General features: G+C 44.1%; 1 protein-coding gene across 2 annotated transcripts in view; it reads right to left on the bottom strand.

Annotated features, from left to right (window-relative positions):
- sbf2 (SET binding factor 2) overlaps nucleotides 1–21,349 on the bottom strand; it is a 669,356-nt gene that overhangs the window by 53,909 nt on the left and 594,098 nt on the right. For both annotated transcript variants that reach the window (XM_078549182.1, XM_078549183.1), the window contains 3 exons: nucleotides 4,454–4,650; nucleotides 2,432–2,569; nucleotides 734–835 (listed from right to left, as the gene is read on the bottom strand). In XM_078549182.1, coding sequence (XP_078405308.1) covers nucleotides 734–835; nucleotides 2,432–2,569; nucleotides 4,454–4,650 — 437 coding nt within the window. The remainder of the gene's footprint in view (nucleotides 1–733; nucleotides 836–2,431; nucleotides 2,570–4,453; nucleotides 4,651–21,349) is intronic.

The following is a 21,349-nucleotide window of genomic DNA, read 5'->3' as shown; positions in this document are numbered from 1 at the left end:
TTTCTCTCCCTGACATCTATATAAACTTAAATGATTGATTTCACTTTTCCAAGCAGCTTCCCTTAGGGATGGCACAGTGGTCTCCTGAACATAGGCACCACTATCCAATGGCACAGAATGGAGGGACATGTGTTTGAGATCCCCTATGCTGAATTGTTTTCCTCATTGCCCATGCATTTGGGCGTATTGTAAGACTGAAAACTGAGCTCAGAAAACAACCCTTTTCTTCAATAAACTGATAAGTGTGTGGCTAAAAATGAACGTGTTTCCCTGAGACAGCATTTTGAAGTTTAAAAAAAGTAAAAATATAAATAATATGCACAAAATAACAAATGATTTTGGTACTTCTATTTTTTGGTAAATTTTCTTGGTAAGGGTCACAATTCCTTATTTTTCTCCTCCAATGTTCGTGAGCCACATTTTACCTGTGGGTGACCTACTTTGAACAATGATCTCAGCTGCCAGGCAAGTGTACCATTTAGATGTGGTGGAAGCACTGATTTACTCTCCCTTATGCATTCCCATAGCAGAGGAGTTGAGATTGGGAACTCACCTCTGTGGGGGAAATAACCTGTGCTAATACATTTGACAAATCTACCTGTATGTTCTGAGATTACATTTCAGAGTCTCCAACTTAATAAGGCAGTGATACACGTAAGGGAAGACCTTTTAATAATTCCTGATCTCCTTGAATCTGAACTTTGAGATAAAGTTAGAATATAACAGTACTAACCTCCGCGTGTAAAACTGTTTGGGAGATGCACATCCAAATGTGCTGGAACCATCTGCTTTACAACGCTGGTTGTTCGAGAGGACCGTTTGTCAATGGCTATATCTAAAAACAAAATTAAATGTGTTTATAGTTTGATTTTGATTCACTCATAAATATGGTTTGATAAAAAGGGGGAAAAAGCTCTTTTGATGACTCAATATGTTTATACTTTCAGTAACTAAGTGCAGTAACAGACCAGTAATGTCCGAGATTCAAAATTCAGTCCATGCAAACTTAGTTGATCTCAGGTCAGAAACATTAGAATTAATTTGAGCTATCTTAGGGTGATGAAGGTTATGAAAATTGGGCAAGGTTCCTAACTCTGATCATTAGCCAACATTCCATACTTGGAGATAAGGCGAGACAAGATAAAGCCTTTGATGCCTCATCTGATACTTACTGTCATATGAAAGGATGACTGGCACCATGGAAGCATACCTCAGCAAGGAGTCAACGCTTTCAGAAAAGAAGCAAAGGAAGCAAGAACAGCGACAGAGAGAAAGTGCAAGGAAAAACTGAGTTCTTAAAATTTATCTTTACCCTTAATAAACTGTTTGATACTTAAAATGTCAAGTCTGGAAGTAAGCAGATCTACAAAATTAAACAAGTTCAGATAAAGTTTAAGAAATGAAAGTGTTAAAATGAACTGAAGCAGGAAGTGTATGGTTATGTTGTATAAGAATTAAGTACAGACTGGATGCCTGCTTTGATTAGTTCAACACAATTTCTCGAGCAGTCTAACTTTCAAAGTCTCATATGCCTGTACAATATTCATATGTAGCCTTCAGGATTACCTCTAAATGACCCCAACTTCCTCTGGACAGATTATCAAAAAATTCCTCCTCACCCTTTTACTAAGTTGTGTATTCATAATTTTGGGTTTATTTAAACATTTAAAAAATACACATATAACAGTACATTTGTTTTAAAGCAAGGGTTTCACAATCAGTTCTAATTAGTAGTGTGACTAGTATTTTCAGATAAACAGTCATAGGAAAGATGCAATTACTACATTTGAAACAACCATTTTATCATAATTACTGCACAAGCATATTGCCGTGCTTTTTGGAAACTGGGCTTTTAAATATCTCTATCTATCAGTAAGCATTTTGATAGAGAAGAAGAATGGAATGACTCCCTCCCTTCATTAAAAGAAATGTCTCTTCCATACTGCATAATATCCAACAGAGTGGTATCATGTAACTCAAACCCACTGTGCCCCACATATCCTGATCTCAGCTATGATGGTGTCAGCATGTGAATGTTGGAGGAAAAACTGGAGCGCCATTCAATGAATCTCAAAGTAGTAGGTTGTGGTACTGTGCAGCAGTACAAAGACATTGGAGCAGACAAATTCCACATATTCTTTGTAAGAAAAATAAAAACTGGTTAATAGTCATTTGGTAGCACAGAACTTGAGAATTGCTGATAAAAGAGACATACTATTGAAGCTTTTCATCTTGCACTCATCTTATGTGATTGTCCTGATGATTGCAGGACAAAAAGCTTTGATAATATGTCTCTTTTTATAGCAATACTAAAAACTGGTTATCAGACAAAGTGAGGGTCCAAAATCAATAAAAATCACATCTTTAAGTTAAATGTCTCCCCTCAGTCCCTAGCACCACTTTATCACAACCAATCTTTATGCAATTGCACCTGGAGAAAAGGTGACGTTGGGATGGCCAGTGAGTGTGCTGCTGCCATTCATTTTGGAGAAGCTAGGTACTGCATTCAGCAAAGCTTGTAGGTACTTTTCTTGTTCAATGCTACTTGATGATTCTGAGGACACAGGAGCTAATAGGAAAAATAAAAAATGAAATCTTGTTATATGTAAAATACCAACCAAATTAATTGATTATCAAAGGATAAATGGTAGAGTGGTGTCTAGAGTGTAAAGTAATGATAATGGGGGAATTCAATTATCCTAATACATACTGGGACAGTAATAGTGTAAAAGGTCAAAGGGCAAAAGAATTCCTAATATGTGTACAAGAGGGCATTTTTGATCAATATATTTTCCAGTCCAACGTGAAAGGAGGCTTTGCTGGGTCTAGTTCTGGAGAATGACATGGGGCAAGTGGTGCATGTTGCATTGGGTGAGCATTTGGGGAACATATCATTTGTGGTTATATCATCAGGTTCAGAATAATTATGGGAAAGGACAAGGAAAGATCAAGTGTACTTAACTGGAGTTGGGGGCTAATTTCAGTGCAATAAAAAATAATCTACAGCAGGTGGATTTGGATCATAAAATTAGTAGGCAAAACAGTAATTGCACCATGGGAGACTTTCAAAGAGAGGATGGTTTAGGGTTAGAGTAGACACATTTCCACAAAGGGAAAAGGAGGAGCATCAAAAACTAGAGCTCCCTCGATGATTCAAGATTAAAATGAGATTTATGACAAATGTAAATCTTATAATTCAATTGAGAACCAAGCTGCATACAAATAATAGAGATGTAAAAAAGTGAATAAAGAGGCAGAGAGAGAACACGGGAATAGATTAGCAGCTAACGTAAAAGAGAACCCAAAAAATTCTCTTACAATCGTAAACAGTAAAAGGGTAGTCAAAGGAAGGTTGGAGCCAATTAGGGACCAAAAAAATCACATGGAGGCATTAGGCATGTTTGAGGTACTAAATGAGTGCTTTGCATCAGCGTTCACTAAAGAGGATGCTGCCAATGGAATAGTAGACAAGGAGAGGGACGTGATATTGGATAGAATAAAAATAAAGAGATGGTATTTAAAAGGTTGGCAGCACTCAAAGTAGAAAAATTGGCTGGTCCAGGTGGAATGCATCTGAGGTTACTGAGGTAAGGATGGAAATTGCAGACACTCTGGCCATAATCTTCCAATTCTCCTTAGATGTGGGGATGGTGCCAGAGGACTGCAAATGTTACAACTCTATTTAGAAGAGGGAACAGTGAATATTTAATAAAAATGCATACTTCTACTGAGTTTAGACAGAAAATCCATCATAATTGACGATGAAATTGGGCTCAAAGGGAAATTCAAATCAATATTTGTCACATGATAGATATCAAATTATGAAAACGAAATTAATGATTATTAATATTTACAGGTAATTCCAAGTACTTCGATTGATAGAAAGTTGGAAAATGCATGTAACTTTAGCAGCCTTGTACAACAGCAATTAAACTTTATGCTTCATATTATGTTATCTACCAGGTTGAGTACTACAACCAGCAACACCTCAATCCATCGTCTGCTTATGTATTTTGGCAATAATCAACTTATGATGTAGTTGGGTGCCCCACCATGGCAGGGACAACATACTGTCCTAGAGCTCAGATGTGTCCACCCCTGCTGGCCGATTGATGAAGCAATAGTTAGTAGTTGTGCTTAACTGTGCTTGGCCACTTCAAATGAGGAGATGGTACAGAAATCATTGATGGAGAGAAAAGTGAGAACACATAATTTGTAATAAAAATATACATTTATTTACAATGAAACAATTTGGAGCTCTATATAATACCGAAAAAGAAACTGTCCTCATATCTTAACGAACAAAGAGTAAGGATATTAAAATATGTTGCAAGTTGCATTTTTCTAAATAACGAGAATATTAACTTTGAACCATTAGATTTTAAACAAATGCTTCAACCATGCTACTTAAAGTTAAAAATGCATTTATGAGCATAAAGAACACAAATCTCACCAGCTGAGTGTGGATTTTGGGATTTAAAGAGTCCCACAACTCCCTTTCCATGGAATCCGCCAGAGCGCAGCAGAACAGCCTTTGTTTTAGTGTGTTTCCAACACACAACTGGCAGCCTGTTGTGTCGAAAACAACGTGCAACCTTCTGTAAGCTGCTGTCCAACACAGACTGAGGTACTACCAAAAGTCCAGGATAACTACATTTTAAAAAAAAACGGATAAGTTATTTTATTGCTATTAATATATGTCCAATGGTCAATAAAATACCCATTTCTCCACACGATTTAAATAAAAAACAAATAATTATATTTTTGGTGTTTGTTCTGAGTGGAAAGTTGTTCAATACTGTTGAGATTTTGTATGGCTTTCTTATCTATATATTGGGTATCTTCAGTATATGGTATACAACGTTGAATATAATGACCTGAAAAGAACTATTACTTAGCCTTCTCTTCCAAAATACATTAGGATAATTACTGATGAATAAGAAGCATCCATTCTACTATGAGTACTTCTAACTCAATAGTCTGCCCATAAGTCTGTAGCCCAAATCAGGTTATCATACAGTAAATATCTTACTGGGGTTGGGTTTCAGTGTAGGGGTGGGAGTTATGTTTGGGAATCTTGGGAAATCTCAGATACCCTGAGCCCTGTGGAATTTTAAGGCATACTATATTTAGTTCTTCAAAAAAAAAGATTCCCTGCCCGAAAGCCAATTCTATTGACAGACTTAGATGCCTGTCCAGGGGGGTCTGATTTGGAGGGTCGTGGTGATACAATGAATCATGGGTCATGGGTGAGGGTCAGAGTTGGTGATGTGGGAGATTTTGAAGGTGGTGGGGGTGAGGGTTGGCATTTACAGGTTTGCTTGTTGGGTCTAGAGGAAATATTTCTGCTCCTCTTGGCCCACAAACAGTTCTCGAGCAGAATTTTCCGTGCCCGCTGGCAGTGGGCGTGACAGATGGTGGGCGCAGACAAAATAGCACAATCTGGTTCATGGCGGTGGGAAGGCAGGTCATGGTCGTCTGCTCAGCCTGCATTTCCCGCCAATGGTTGGCAGGGAACTCATTGTAATACATCAGCATCTCATTAAAAGGCCATCCCACCACCGGATCGTCCGTCCATGTCGGTGGGAAAACACATCGATGTGCTTCTCAATAGTACACAGGCAAAGTGCACTTGTCAGCCTTCACTTTGGGGGAATGGAGGTGGGTGACCAGCATCGTTTTCCACAGCTCACCAGGGTCACTTACTGCAGGCTTCAGGGATGCCGGGGGCTGGCATGAAGTGCCGCCCGGGCCCGGAGGTGACTGTAGTCTCGGGGTGGGAAGGGAGATGTCCAGGGGCAACTGCTGGCCCCGGAGGTGACTGTACTCAGGGTGGGGATGTCAGGGGCAATTGCTGCCCTGGTGTTGGAATCCTGCGCACAAACAGTAGGTGAGGGAAGTGGCCACGCAGTATAAACTTGTATTACACGTAATATAAACCTGTATAAACTGACCATCCCTCTGCAACTGAGACAGTTCAGGTGTAGCCACAGTGATATGCTTGGGGTCGGGCTCCTAGCCTGCCCGCCCACTCAAGCATGTGGAGGCACCAATGTGCCACCAAGCCCTCCACACCTTACCCCCCACCACCCTGGCACAGACTGCGAGTCTGCAACCACTTTACTGGACCTTGCAGCAGTTGGACTGCACAAGTTATACAATCTCCTCACCAACACTGGCCATGTAGCAGTCACTGCTGAAAGCATTCGCAGCCCCTTGCAATCGCAGCATCCCAGTTTGGATCAGTGTCCCCCATGTCGCAGGCTGACAGGGCAGACATGCAGCACACTCATCTGTGACCATCCGAGGGTGGCCAGCACTTCCCAGAAAGCATTAAGTGGCGGTCACACAGGGCCAGGAAAGGATGCTAAGTACACCCATGCTAACCACGTCTCTTTCTCTCTCTTTCATGCCAAAGGAGGACCATGTCTGGATCATGGATCCTGGTGATCCAGCTGTGTGTCTGATGGCCTACAGAGAGCGAAGAAGACTGAGGAGAAAACAACTGAGGCTCCTGGTCACACAAAGGCAGTAGCAGCAACCTCAGGAAGAGGGGCTGCTGGGGCTCCTGCACACACCGCCCAGGAGCGACAGCGAGTCAAGGCTGGTCAGCGCCTAGCGACACCCAAGGTCTATAGATGCCACCTGACATTCTTGCAGATGACCAAGATCAAGTGTCGCCGACGATTCTGCATGTCTAGGGACCTGGTTGCTCATGTCTGTTGCTTACTGCAGGACTTGGCGCCAAGGGGACATGGAAGGCATTCACTGCCAGTAGCTGTGAAAGTGACTGCGGCGCTCAATTTCTAGGCTAGTGGCTCCTTTCAGGGCTCCACAGGTGACATCTGTGGGATCTCATAAGCCGCTGCCCACAAATGCATCCATGAGGTCACAGATGCCATCTTCTCGAGGGCACACAACTTTGTGCATTTCGCCCGGCACAGCCAGGGCCATTGGATTCGCCAAGATCTTGGGATTCCCACAGATGCAGGGTGCAATCGACTGCACCCATGAGGCACTCAGGTCTCCGTCGCTAACACGGTGGACTTCATCAACTGCAAGGGCTTTCACTCACTGAGTGTGCAGCTGGTACGTGACCACCAACAACACATCCTGCAGGTGTGCGCACTGTTTCCAGGGAGTGTGCACAATGCCTACCTCCTCAGTCACTCGCAGATCCCTACAGTCTTCCAGCGTCCACAGAGGCTGCAGGGATGGCTCCTCAGGGACAAGGGCTACTCGCAGATGCCGAGGCTAATGATATCTGTGCGGCAGCCTTAGACTGCAGCAGAACAACAGTATATTGAAGCTCATGTTGCAGCTCGCAAATTGGTGGAGCAGACCATCAGGATGCTGAAGATGCGGTTCCAGTGCCTGAACCAGGCTGGCAGTGCCCTGCAATATAGTCCACAGAGGGTGTTATGCATCATCATCGTCTGCTGTGCCCTTTACAACCTGGCTCTCCAATGGGGAGGCGAGCAGGCTGAGGAGGAGATGGAGGACTCTTCGGATGAGGAGAATGGCAGCAGGGATTGGGGGTGGGGGGTCCCTCAGTGGTTACAATGACAGGGATGAGGCTCTCTCACTGGCTAGATGAGGCAGGCATGCTCGGGAGACCCTCATAGCTGCCAGATTTGTGGAAGATGATGACAACATGCAGTGAGGTGTCCCCAGAGATCCTCACATCACAGTTGTGAACATTTCACTCTAGTCTGGCTTATGGCAGCACCAAAAGCTTCCGTGAGAATGCTCCTGTCATGGAGATGCAGTGGAGGTCCTAATAGTTGCTCGATTGCAGGAGGATGATGATAACATGCAATGAGGACACTCCATGAATCTTCACATAGCCTCTGTGAATGTCTGACTCCTGTCAGGCTGAGGGCAGCTCGCTTGTGCTCCATGATCAGGGCCATCTCATAGAGACGCAGACATGAAACTTTAGACACATCCGATGTGTCCGCCTTCACCACCTGAGCCCTTCAGGAGCTGGTGCACAGCATCAATGGTCACAGTCACTGGTGATGGGGGCCAGCCCCATCCTAAATGTCCAGACAGCACACAGAGTGATTGAAAGAACTCTGTGGCGCCTGCCCACTACATTCTGGCAGCATTGACCAGCACCGCCAAAGTGCAGGCATCAGTAGTGTTTCCAGGGAGTGTGAGGCTGGACCATCACTGTGGTCCGGAGGCTGCACAGAGCACAGGGAAGAGGCCCTGGACTGAGACACCTGCCTTTTTTCTTGTGCAGAAAGGTTTCACATCTGAGTGATAAGAACACTGCTCAGCAGAACAAGGAACCACAGGCAGGGAGATATTCTTGGGAGCTTATTGACAATAGTGAACAGTATGTACAAGTGACCAACACCCATGCTCAGGCTGTGCAACTACTTTTCCTTAACTGCCCTAACCCTGCCACTACTTCTTAGTGCTCCCTGGACATCCACAGCGGAGGTGGAGGCAGCCTGCTTACTGCAACACCATCTGTGATGACTTTGGCAGCTGTCCTCTGGCGGGCTGAAACTTGGAGGGCCCCAGCCTGCTTTTGGGGCCCTGCTGTGTGGCAGTGGCACCCTCCTCGGTCTGTGAAACTGGAGCTGCGGAGGTCACAGGAAGAGGGGATTCACGTGGGCTGGGCACTCCCAGAATCACCTGGGTGGATGGCCCTGGGGCGTGCACATGCTGATTCTCCTCCCTATGGGTGCCTGAGGGCCCCAGGCCCAAGGGGGAGAGGTAACTGGAGTGAGATTCAGCTGCCCTGCACCCCTCTCGTGTACACAATGTTGGAGCCCAACTATGGCATCAATGATAGAGTTAAGCCCGCGCAGCAATGCAGGGGCGACGTCATGGACCAAGGTCTCCACGGCGGCCGCCATCCTGCCAGTGTTGACTTCGGTGTGTTGCAATGTCAGCGCTATCACCTCAGCATGAAGATGGACGGACTCCTCAATTGTGCCTCGCAATGAGGAGTGCAGCAAACATCCCTTCCTGATGTTCCCGAGCTTGCCTTTGCTGCTCTAGCAACTGTTGACATGACTGAGTCCAGAGGCTCATCACCTGACTTGGACTCAACAAGTTCCTGGCCTGCAGCAGCTCTCCGAATGCTGGGGACCTGGTAAGTCCCTGCTGCCACCTGTCGTGGATCAAACTGTGCACTGTGCTCACCAGTATTTGACCCCGTGCCTATTCTAGAGCTAGGTCCCATCGAGATGCGTGTCTCTGCGCTGTGGAGGGTGTGGGCGAGCGTTCTGATGGAATTTGTAGGGAGGTGTATTCCGGTTCCCCTTCGGATGTCCCTTCCGAACTGGCTTGGAGGCCCTGGGTCATGGACTCCATTGGCTCTTGGAGTGATGGGCCTGCGGAAGCAAGGGGAGATAATTAGTGCATGGCAGTGGCCTATGGCATGGAACACATTATGGTTGTCTGATGGATGTTGCACTGCTGGATCCTGACTTGAGAGCAGCATCAACCTCACGTCAGCACAGGGCTGGTCCCGATCATCGCTGGCCAGCTGGATGGCTGTTCTCAAATTCTGTAACAACCTTGACTATGGCATTCCTCCACCAGTCTGCGAACTTTCCCTCCTGGTGTGGGCCAGTTTGTCCTGCAGGGATAGAGATGGGGAGAGCGTATCAGGACGCCTGCCAGGTCAGATGATACATGAGCCTGGTCTGTGTAGGTGGTGAGTGGTCCCATGGATGGGCTGAGGACAACACAGGTGTGCGTGAGAGAGTGAATGGTGATGTCCCTTGAACTGGCAGTGAGTGAGGGCCCTGTGGATGTGCGATGGGTTTGAGAGTGAGAGAGTTGGGAGTGATGAAAAGAGTGACTTACCCTGGCGGAACAGAGGAGATCATTCATCCTCTTGAGGCATTGAGTGGCTGTCCTCTCCTGAAGGGCTTTTGCGCTGACCACCGCCTCCCAAGCTGGATTGGTGACTTTGCTGCCCATCCTGCGGCCAGAGCGGGGGTAGAGGACATCCGGGTGTGCCTCCACGGCATCCAGCAGTCGCTCAAGGGACCCGTTGTTGAAGCGGGAGGCTGCAGTCTTTTTTCCTTTGGTGGCCATGTCTCCCTGGCAGTGGTAGTGAGCTGGTAGCGATGAGCGCTGTGCTGGCAGCTGCTTTTTAAACATGGCGGTCGGCGTGATGCAAGGGTGGGGTGATGGCGGGAGGTTGAATGAGAGCCTGCCCGCCATGGAAATGGCGAGTTTCGCCGGAATGCAAAAATAATCAGGCAGGCTTGGGACAATATGGCATGAAAACTCGCCATCGCTGTCAGCGGGTAGGACGCCATTTTGCTCACCCGCTACTGCACTTAGTGCAAATCTGGGAAAATTCCACCCCTGGAATGGCACCTATTAAAGTTAAGGCATGTAGCCTCCTTATAAGCTTCAATGACCAACCAGCTTTCTGAGAGCGGATCGGTCGCCCATCCTTTGTCTTGCCTCCGTTAAAATTGAAGTAGGCAGATGCAATGCGGGTTCAGTTCCCATTTCAGATTTTTAACAATTTAACTTCCCACCTGATCAAACCCATCTATTTTCAGAATTTAAAATTACCATGTATATACCAGACACAGGACGTTTAACTATTCTGGTTTCAGCATAACAGACTGAATCTCATTTGCCTGCCTATAATCTTATAAATCTATAAAGTGTACTGGCATATTACTTCTTTTTACATCTCTTATGGCAAAAAGGCAACAATATGCTCTTAATAAATCCACTAGATGGCAGTGTTAGACCATTTGCTAGGAATCATGTTTTATATACTAATGCCAGCCGCCAAACAGGAATAGGAACTCAGCACTCACTCCATCCAACAGTGCATGTATGGTTTCTCCTGCTGTTGATGTCACTGTTGTGTGCCCACTCTCCCTCACCCCCTGCTTGCTGCTCTCTTCGCCCTGTGGGGAGTGGAGGGGAGCAGCAGGGAGCTGGGGGGAGTGGGAGTGGGGAACAGGTGGGAGGCAAATAAGCAGGGGAGGGGGTGCGATAGTGTTGTGCGTTCTTTTCTGTCTTTGTTAGGACTGCACCATCTTTGATGCAGGCACTGCAACTGCATCTGCAATGAGTGTACCCGCAGTTGCAGCATCAGAAAAATGCAGCCTATTCCAAAATATAAAACCCTGGACTTCATTAGTATCTAATGCTGCTGTTTTAGCACACCTTACTTGCCAGCTTTGCACCTATATTTTCAGCATGCTTATGCCAAAGGCAGTATCAAGTGCTGATGCATGTTGATTCGGTGGGCTGAAATGAGCCTCGAGCCTCATGAAAATTATTTGGATGAGCTGCTGAATCTATCCCACCTCCACAGGGAACTTGCCTATTTTAAAGATCAATATTGGGCCACTTGCCAGGTCAGAAGTGAACCGAAGACATGTCCAGGGAGGGTTGGGTGGGGAAGTATCGGAGGGGTCAGGTCTCAGGCTGGCAGTGGCTCTCAGGGGTGCTTTGGAGCAGGGGTGATCACTCCCATTCTTCCTGTTTAAACCTAAAAAGAACCTCAACTTTTTGGTGGCGGCTGCTTGCTTAAACCACATCCAGGTCTGGAAAATCTGACCGCAGACGGCTCGGTGCCTGTGCCATTCAGACTAACCAATCTTAATAAGGGAGCCTAAGACAGGTGTTACGTGGAATATGCAGCAGTAATAGAGGGTTGAAGCCCATCTTTGGAATTAGGATTATGCAAATTATAAATACGTAAATCAAGAAGAAGCACTGTAGCACATAAACTCAGAGTGAACATGCCAGTAGGAAGAGCTCAATCACACTTCAATCCAGCAGCTTGTTTGCTGAGTTCAACGCTTTCAGTGGCTGGTACCTGAGCTATTCACGTCACTAGATTAATTCAACCAGCAGTGCTCAGAAACCATTTTTAATTATAAGATGTGCTATTTACTGGTATGAATTTATCTTACCCTCCCTATTAAATTACAGCTGTACTGGTGATGTGTAGGAAATGTGTGTGTGGTCACATACACATTGGAAATTCAAAATTCCAGAAAAAAGGCAGGTCACAAATTTCCATAAATACAGTTCTGAGGTCCTTTTATATTGTAGCAATGATTACTGGAGAATATCATTGCTCTTGTATCCTGCCACCATAATATTGTTTACAGTTCCATCTGACACCATTTTCCATCAGAAGTGGCAGAAGTGAGCTGACAAATTCAGGGGCAAATCATGACAAAAAATTGGCCTTGGCTGAAATAAGCCAAATCTGACAGTTTATATTTCTAAATTTAGTCAATGATTAGAGAACAACATATTCGCCATAAGCTGCATTTTAAATTGTAACAGGCTTTTTAAACACGAGCCATCTAAGCATGATTTAGAATTGCCTTGTTTCAATTTTCTATCGCTAGCTGTGTTTCGATGCTTGATTTTCTAAGCTGAGGCTGAGAGGTCAGCGTGTGCAGAAATGTGGTACATATCTATGTCCTATCACTTCACTTAGTAATATATTAACGCTGCAAAATGTGACATTAATTAATACATTGGATATTTTGCAAATACAGTAAGTCCAGTTTAACATTGTTTTGGTTTAAAGTCGGTCAGTTAATGGGGTCTGTAATCTCGTTAAGTGTCACGAGATTCTTTTTAACGTAGTTTCCCCGCATGACCTGATTTTGTAGTGGCGTCTCCCCACTCTTTAAGTTATGGCCTTCTTCCCTCCAGACCTCAGTGTCGCGGCCTCTCTCCCCAACGACCTCCGAGTTGTGGCCTCTTTCCCCCCCACCCCCAAAACCTCCTGCTCCCTGACTCACCCTTTCAGAGCTTCCCTCTCCTAGACTTGCGTTCCCGTTCAACATTCAGATCTGATTCGGAGCTGGAGGTCTGATGTTGTGGAAGTGTGAGTCCCGATCGTGCAGGAGTGCTGAGCTGGGTCAGATACAATCTATGTTTTTTTAAAAGAACGACTGTAGAAGCTGCTCCTGCCTCGCTGCTCTTCTCCTGAGCCCTCATTCACAGCGAGGGTTCAGGAGAGGGAAGCGGCGAGCAGGGGCATTTAAAAAAAATATGGATTGTAGCAGCCCCAGCTCAGCACTTCTACACCTCCGGGACTCTTAATTCCACAACACTGGAGCTCCGGCTTTGAATCAGATCTGGAATTTGAATGGGAACGTAAGTCCAAGAGAGGAGAGCGGCAAGACGGTGAGTCAGGGAGTGGGAAGGGGGAAGAGGCCATAACTCAAGGTCGGGGAGCGCAGAGTGGTCACAACTTAGAGGGGTGGGGAGTGGGAAAGGCCACAAGTCAGCGGGTTGGGGAGGGGGGAGAATCTGCAGCAACCTGGAGGATCAGGTAGGAGGGGGTTCGGGAAGCAGGATCAGGGAGCAGGAGGTTCGGGCAGCAGGATCAGGGAGTAGGAGGTTCGGGAAGCAGGATCAGGGAGTAGGAGGTTCGGGAAGCAGGATCAGGAAGCAGGAGGGTCGGGCAGCACGATCAGGGAACAGGGGGTTCGAGAAGCAGGATCAGTGGTGAACAGGAGGTACTGTAAGTAGAAAGTTACATTTTTCTTATAAAATAAAAAAGGTTTAAAAATATAAAAGTTATTTCATTTACCAATGTAGGAATTTAGCAATGTAAAATATTGCAACTTAATATTTGTTTCTTTTTTGTTGAGGAGTGTCCTACAAAACCTAACTACAGTTTTAACATTGATTCCTACTTGAAGCAATTTTCAGTTCAAGTTGTTTCACTTAAAGTCGTTATTTTCAGGAACATAACCACAACTTTAAGTGAGGACTTACTGTATAGTTTCCTTTTGGTGCCATATTCAATAGTACTTGTGAGGCAAAATATAGTGTGAATTTGTAACCAAACAGTGAACATTGGCAAAAGGTCTATAGATCTGACTCATTCAATAAAGTGCAATTCGCAATACAAAAAAAATGTTACTCTGGGATTCTCTAGCAAATGAAGGAATGAGAAATTAACCTATAGGTTAGTAATATTCCAGCTAGTTGTTTATTGGAGAAATTTAGATTTCTCATTAACCTTAATTAATTAATTAAGCTCGAGTTGTTTTACATAAAACTTGTAAAGAACTATTTTATATGAATTGCTAATTTTGAAATTAAGAGAGAAATAATACACTTAAAAATCTAATCCCAAAACTTGCTTTATACATTATTGAGCAAAATTGCGAACAGTGAAGAAAATCTGATTTTACTGCAGAGCGAATGGCATAAAATAGATCATAGTTATTTAACAATCTTGGCAGGTAAACTGTTTTCCATTCCATTTCACAGGACTTAAAAAAATATTTTAGTTATATCATGTTTCCAATCTACTTTATTTATGACCAAGTTATTTTAAGGAGCGGTCACTCTACATTGCAAGCCTCCACTAATTTTTCCTTAGATAATAAATGCCATTTACTTAATAAACATAATATCCAAATAAGTATAAGTGAAAATGTGGACGGTATTTGAGGATGCGAAAATAATGACCACATATAGCAATTATTTAAGCATTGGCTTTCTCTTTTTATACTTTTGTTTCAATTGCCACTGAACAAGTTCAGAAGTTTCAGTTTACAGTAACTGGATTTACATGCATATTTTTCAGAGTTACAGAATACTGGACTGACTTTTGCTAATATGAGTGGTGAAACATTACTTTCAAAATCTTTGAATCAATAACTAGTTAATAACTTGCTTAATTAAAACATGGCTAAGACTTGTAGCAGAGATCTTATTGCCATTTATTATTTCATCTATATATCATAATATATCAAAAATAGCACAGACTATCACATTTTCTTGATTCATTCAAAGTCAAACAGCTTCAAATCAGAGTTGAGATAGGGAAGGTACAAATCAAAAGTGAGTAAAGTGGCTAGAAAACTACAAATATGAGGCCAAGGGCAAGTGAGCACAAAAATCAAAAGGAAATGGCAAACAAATCAAATTTGCTCAAAACACTGAATATTTTGGACCAGCATTATTCTTTCCCACCCGCTCTGTCAATTGATTTAGAGATTTAAAAAAAGGCTTCAGCTTTGGCACTCATTTCTTAGAAATACAGTGTCTTCTGAAATAATTTTGCAAGGCAGGTCAGTTACAGACACTTAGTCTGGCCATAACGGTATTGGTTGGAGTGACCATTGCATTTCTCTTGTGGAGGCCATGTCCCACCTTCACACTGAGGATGAACATCCATCAATGTGTCAATTGACCCTATCACTGTGTTATATGGAATAGACTAAGAACAGATCTAGATCCAGCAGCTCAAAACTGGTCATCCATGAGGCACTGTAGCCATCACCTGCAGAACCGTGGACCACAATCTGTAACCTCATGGCCTGGCCTATGCCTCACTCCTCCATCATCATCAAACTGGTGACCAACTCTGGTTCACTGAAGAGCGCAGAAGGGTATGCTGAGAACAGCACCAGATAGTGATGGGCCAAACTGGAAAAGTTATAACAGTGCCATGTGCATGCGAAAGCACATGGTCTAGACAGAGCTAAATAATCACATAAGTAACGGATAAGGTCAATGTCCTGCAGTCCTACCACACCCAACTAAACTTCCATATTCTCAAAGATGGCAGAGCCCAGCACCTGAGTAAAAACAAGAATGTTGCAAATGCTTCAACCATCTTCAGACAGTAGTGCTAAGTGGACAATCTTTCTTGGCTTCCTCCTGCAGTCCCCACCATCACAGTTGCAAGTCCTCACCCAATCTGATTCACTTCACATGATATCAACAAACAACAGTAGGAATAAATGGGTCATTTTCGGAGTGGCAGGCGGTGGCTAGTGGGGTACCACAGGGGTCAGTGCTTGGGCCCCAGCTATTCATAATATATATCAATGATTTGGATGATGGAACTAAGTGCATTATTGCCGAGTTTGCTGATGACACAAAACTAGGTGGGAATGTGAGTGGTAAGGAGGATGTTAGGAGGCTTCAAGGCGATTTAGACAAGTTGAGTGAGTGCGCAAATACATGGCAGGTGCAGTATAACGTGGATAAGTGTGAAGTTATTCACTTTGGTAAGAAAAACAGAATGGCAGACTATTAGTTAAATGGTGGTACACTGGGAAATGTTGACGTACAAAGGGACCTGGGTGTCCTTGTACCCCAATCACTGAAAACAAGCATACAGTTGTAGCAAGCAGTTAAGAAGGCAAATGGTATGTTGGCCTTCATTGCAAGAGGACTTTAGTACAGGTGCAAGGATGTCTTACTGCAGCTTTCCAGGGCCTTGGTGAGAGCACATCTGGAGTATTCTGATCAAATTATGATTTTCCAAGTATCCTGCTATAACCTCCTTAATAATGGATTCTAGCAATCTCCCTATAAGGGATGTTAGGCTAACTGCCCTGTAGACACTGAAGGGTCTGATTAAACAAAGAGACATTGAGGCTCAAATATATAATTACTTGATGAATGAGTGTAGGTAGGAAAAACATTAAAAAAAGATCATTTTAGGTTTTATACATGAGGTGTAAAATGAAAGAGTAAGGAGCTAATATATTTGTACAAAGCTTTGGTGGGCCGCAGTTTGAGTGCTATGCATAGCACTAGGTATGGCTTTAAAGGGCGATAAGGCAATGGAGAGCATACAGTGTAGATTCACCAGGGTCATGCCAGTGATGGGGAAATAAAGCTACGAGAAAAGATTTGAGATACCAGGACTACTACCACTGAAGCAGAGAAGGCGAAGAGAAGATTTAATAACAGCTTTTACAAATTATGAAGGGTGTTGATAGAGGGGATAAGGAAAGACAATTTCTTCTGGTTGAGGAGTCAGTGACCAGGAGTCATCAACTTAAATTAAGAGAGTGAGGAGAGAAGATAGGACAAATTTCCACACAGAGATGTTAAAAATTACTTTCTTTGTTACAGAGAACAGTTGAAACAAAGAAAAACAGAATTACCTGGAAAAACTCAGCAAGTCTGGCAGCATCAGCGGAGAAGAAATCAGTTAACGTTTCGAGCCTTCATGGCCCTTCGGCAGAACTGGAGCATAGTTAGAAGAAGGGAGAAATATAAATTGGTTTAAGGTGGGTGGGGGGTGGGGGGGAGAGAGAGAGAGAGAGACACATTGAGGGTGTGGTGTGGTGATTGTGGAGATGAGCAGATAATCAAAAGATGTCACAGACAAAAGGGTCAAAGAGGTGTTGAAGGTGGTGGTATTTGTCTGAGAAAAGTGCTAATTAAGAATGGAAGACAGGATATTCAAAGTACAGCTCTAGTGGGGGTGGGGTGGAAAGACTAAAGGTTTTAGTTTTAGATTTAAAAATAATGGAAATAGGTGGGGAAAGAAGAATCTATATAAATTATTGAAAAAAAAAAGCAGGGGGGGGGGGAAAGAAACGGGGTGGGGATGGGGGGAGGGGGAGTTTAAGATCTAAAGTTGTTGAATTCAATATTCAGCCCGGAGGGCTGTAAAGTGCCTAGTCGGAAGATGAGGTGCTGTTCCTCCAGTTTGCGTTGGGCTTCACTGGAACAATGCAGCAAGCCAAGGACAGATATGTTGGCAAGAGAACAGGGTGGAGTGTTAAAATGGCAAGCGACAGGGAGGTTTGGGTCTTTCTTGCGGACAGACCGCAGGTGTTCCGCAAAACGGTCGCCCAGTTTGCGTTTGGTCTCTCCAATGTAGAGGAGACCGCATTGGGAGCAACGAATGCAGTAGACTAAGTTAGGGGAAATGCAAGTGAAATGCTGCTTCACTTGAAAGGAGTGTTTGGGCCCTTGGACGGTGAGGAGAGAGGAAGTGAAGGGGCAGGTGTTGCATCTTCTGCGTGGGCATGGGGAGGTGCCATAAGTGGGGGTTGAGGAGTAGGGGGTGATGGAGGAGTGGACCAGGGTGTCCCGGAGGGAACGATCCCTACGGAATGCCGTCAGGGGGGGTGAAGGGAAGATGTGTTTGGTGGTGGCATCATGCTGGAGTTGGCGGAAATGGCGGAGGATGATCCTTTGAATGCGGAGGCTGGTGGGGTGATAAGTGAGGACAAGGGGGACCCTATCATGTTTCTGGGAAGGAGGAGAAGGCGTGAGGGAGGATGCGCGGGATATGGGCCGGACACGGTTGAGGGCCCTGTCAACGACCGTGGATGGAAAACCTCGGTTAAGGAAGAAGGAGGACATGTCAGAGGAGCTGTTTTTGAAGGTAGCGTCATCAGAACAGATGCGACGGAGGCGAAGGAACTGAGAGAATGGGATGGAGTCTTTACAGGAAGCGGGGTGTGAGGAGCTGTAGTCGAGGTAGCTGTGGGAGTCGGTAGGCTTGTAATGGATATTGGTGGACAGTCTATCATCAGAAATTGAGACAGAGAGGTCAAGGAAGGGAAGAGAAGTGTCAGAGATGGACCAGAGTTGAAACAAAGACCCTTGCATCTTTTAAGGAAAGGAGGATGAATATGGGGAAAGAATGAAGCAGTATCAATAGTTTGGCACAGGCAGAATGAGCCTTCTCTGCTATAAATATCCATGGGCACTGTCTCTGTGTTGCGCAATATTTCCTGATTCCTGCCCATTTCCCAGCTCTGCTTAGCTGCTGTGCATTTTTAAATTGCATCATTAAATCCTGGAAATCAGCTGCTCCCCTCAATGCAGCTCATACCACTGGAATAGTTTAAATTGGTCTGTTTTTGATATTTTCACCATAAACTCTACCATATCCGGATTAAAACGGGAAAAAAAATGAGAGAAAACTGGACATTTGTTGATGGGTTTACATTAAAAATTAAAACCAGAAATTTCCTCAAAAACAGACTAAACAGAAAATAGGAGGGTAATAATAAACAGACTTTCATCCCACCAGTCTGAACTAGTTTAAAATTCACGTTTCACAGGTAAAAGGACAAGGTCTATTCTCAAGTTTTGAGATCTTCTGATCATCTTTCACAAAAGTATTTGTAAAAGTGATCACTTTAATCATGCCATGAAGCAAAATATTTATGTAAGGTAAGAAAAAGGGGTTTGAGAATATAGTTCACTTGTTGAGCTAGCTTTGATGTTTCCTCAGTTTGTAAGTAAGTAGTAAAAGGTAGTAGTAGTAGTAATTTGTTAGCTCACGGTTAATATAACTATAAAGTCTCTGAACCTTCTTCTGGCTTTGATTTGCATGGGATAAATGTCTGGGACACAGGCTGTGCAGCCAGTCAGGTTTCCAAAGTAGGAAGATGGGAGGGCTTTTGCTGAGGTTAAGAGGTTAGAAAGTGAAGGAATTGACATTATCTTCTTTAAGTAACTTGACCCATTGAAGTGAGAATTGTAGTTTATTCTTTAATTTGTATAATTACATGAAGACAAACTTTATTACTTTAATTAAATGAATCCAATGTTAATGGTCATTCTGTTTATTCACCTTATTATGAACATAAGAAACATAAGGAATAAGAGCAGGAGTAGGCCATTTGGATTCTCAAGTCTGCTCCGCCAGTCAATAAGATCATGGCTGATCTGATGTGGCCTTAACTCCACTTTCTCGTCTGTCCCCCATAACCCTCGACTCCCTGTCCAACTTAGCTGAGAATATATTCGATAAACGCAATAACCTAAGACAATTGTATTATTACTTTGATACCTCACGATATTTGCTGGAAGTGTCCCTTACAGCTTGCAAATCCATATTAGTCATTGTCTCACCAAACATTTGCTCAATCTGCATTTGAAAGACTGAATTAATATACCAAATTCAGGTCACATTGATGGACCTTGGGATACACAATTGCACAAGTTGATATAGGGCTATGTAGGGCTACATTTAGGCTGCTTATGGGAGTGGCTGACACCAGTGAACTTGTAGGTAACTAGGGCAGATTGAATTTATAGCCCTTGCACATGGGAACCACCAGCACAGTGTACTTTTGAGATTTTTGCATTATAATAGATTAAGAAAGATGATCACAAGGTAATTATGGATGACAAGGCCACCTGTTATTCACCATTCAGAAAAATAATAAAGTCCTCGCTAATCCAGCATTCAATCATTCCTTAAATTATTCTAAGGCTTTCATGTATATTGCTCTATTTAGTACTCCATTCCACGAATTGACTGTCTCCTTGGCCTACTCAGTTCAGCTTGCAGCAGATGCCTGCTGACCTCTGGGAACAAAAGCTGAATCCAGTCAGATGGTGAAAATGATCTTTCCTGATGGTTGCTGGATGCAACTTTGTCAACACTTACACATTTTATAAGCATTATATTGAATTATTATAAATATGTATAAATGTATAGGTCTGGCAGCATCTGCAGAGGGAAAAATAGAGTTAATGTCCAAATGACTCTTCTTTAGAACTGAAGAGAGGTAGAAATGTGATGGATTTTATACTGTGGTAAAATAGAAGGTCAGGGATAGGTGGGAGCATAGGAGAGATTTGACAAAGGTGTCATGGACACAAGACAAAGAGAGTGTTAATGATAATGTTAAAGGCTAAGGAAGGTGCTAAGAGTGGCCTAAAGGTCAGATGGCAGAAAGTGTTAATAGCAGAACAAGGGTCAGTGCTCTGTGAAAGCCAAAAATAAGAACGAGTTACAGGCTGGCCCTGTGGGTGGAAGGGGGTTGAGGAAAAAAAAAGAAAAAAAATTATTGAAAAAAGAAATCAAACTGGAGGACAGAGTTCATGGTCTGAAGTTGTTGAACTCAATGTTAAGTCCCGAAGGCTCTAAAATGGCTAATTGCAAAATGAGGTGCTGTTCCTCCAGTTTGCGCTAGGCTTCACTTGAACATTGCAGCAGGCCAAGGACAGAAATGTGAGCATGAGAGGAAGATGGTGAGCTGAAATGGCAGGTGACAGGAAGGTCAGGGTCATGCTTGCAGGTTGAGTGAAGGTGTTCTGCAAAGCAGTCACCCAGTCTGCACTTAGTCTCCCCAATGTAGAGGAGACCGCATTGTGAGCAATGAATACAGCAGGCTAAATTGAAAGAAATGCAAGTGAAGTGCTGCTTCACCTGAAAGGAGTATTTGGGGTCTTGGACAGTGAGGAGGGAGGAGATAGAGGGGCAGATGTTACACCTTCTGCAATTGCATGGCAAGGGGCCGTGGGAAAGGGATGAGGTTTTGGGGGTGATGGAGGAGTGGACCAGGGTGTCACAGAGGGAACGGTCCCTACGGAATGCTGACCGGGGTGGGGGGTGAGGGGAAGATGTGTTTGGTGGTGGCATCGTGCTGGAGTTGGCGGAAATGGTGGAGGATGATCCTTTGAATGAGGAGGCTGGTGGGGTGAAAAGTGAGGACAAGGGGAACCCTATCATGGTTCTGGGCAGAGGTGCGGGAGACGAGTCGGCCACAGTTGAGGGCTGTCAACCACGGTGGGGGGGGGGCAACCTCGGCTCAGGAAAAAGGACATGTCTGTAGCGCCGTTTTAGAAGGTAGCACCATTG

This window comes from Cetorhinus maximus, chromosome 9 (genome assembly GCF_964194155.1).
Source record: "Cetorhinus maximus chromosome 9, sCetMax3.hap1.1, whole genome shotgun sequence".
NCBI lineage: Eukaryota > Metazoa > Chordata > Chondrichthyes > Lamniformes > Cetorhinidae > Cetorhinus > Cetorhinus maximus.
This window is presented reverse-complemented; position numbering and strand designations above follow the sequence as displayed.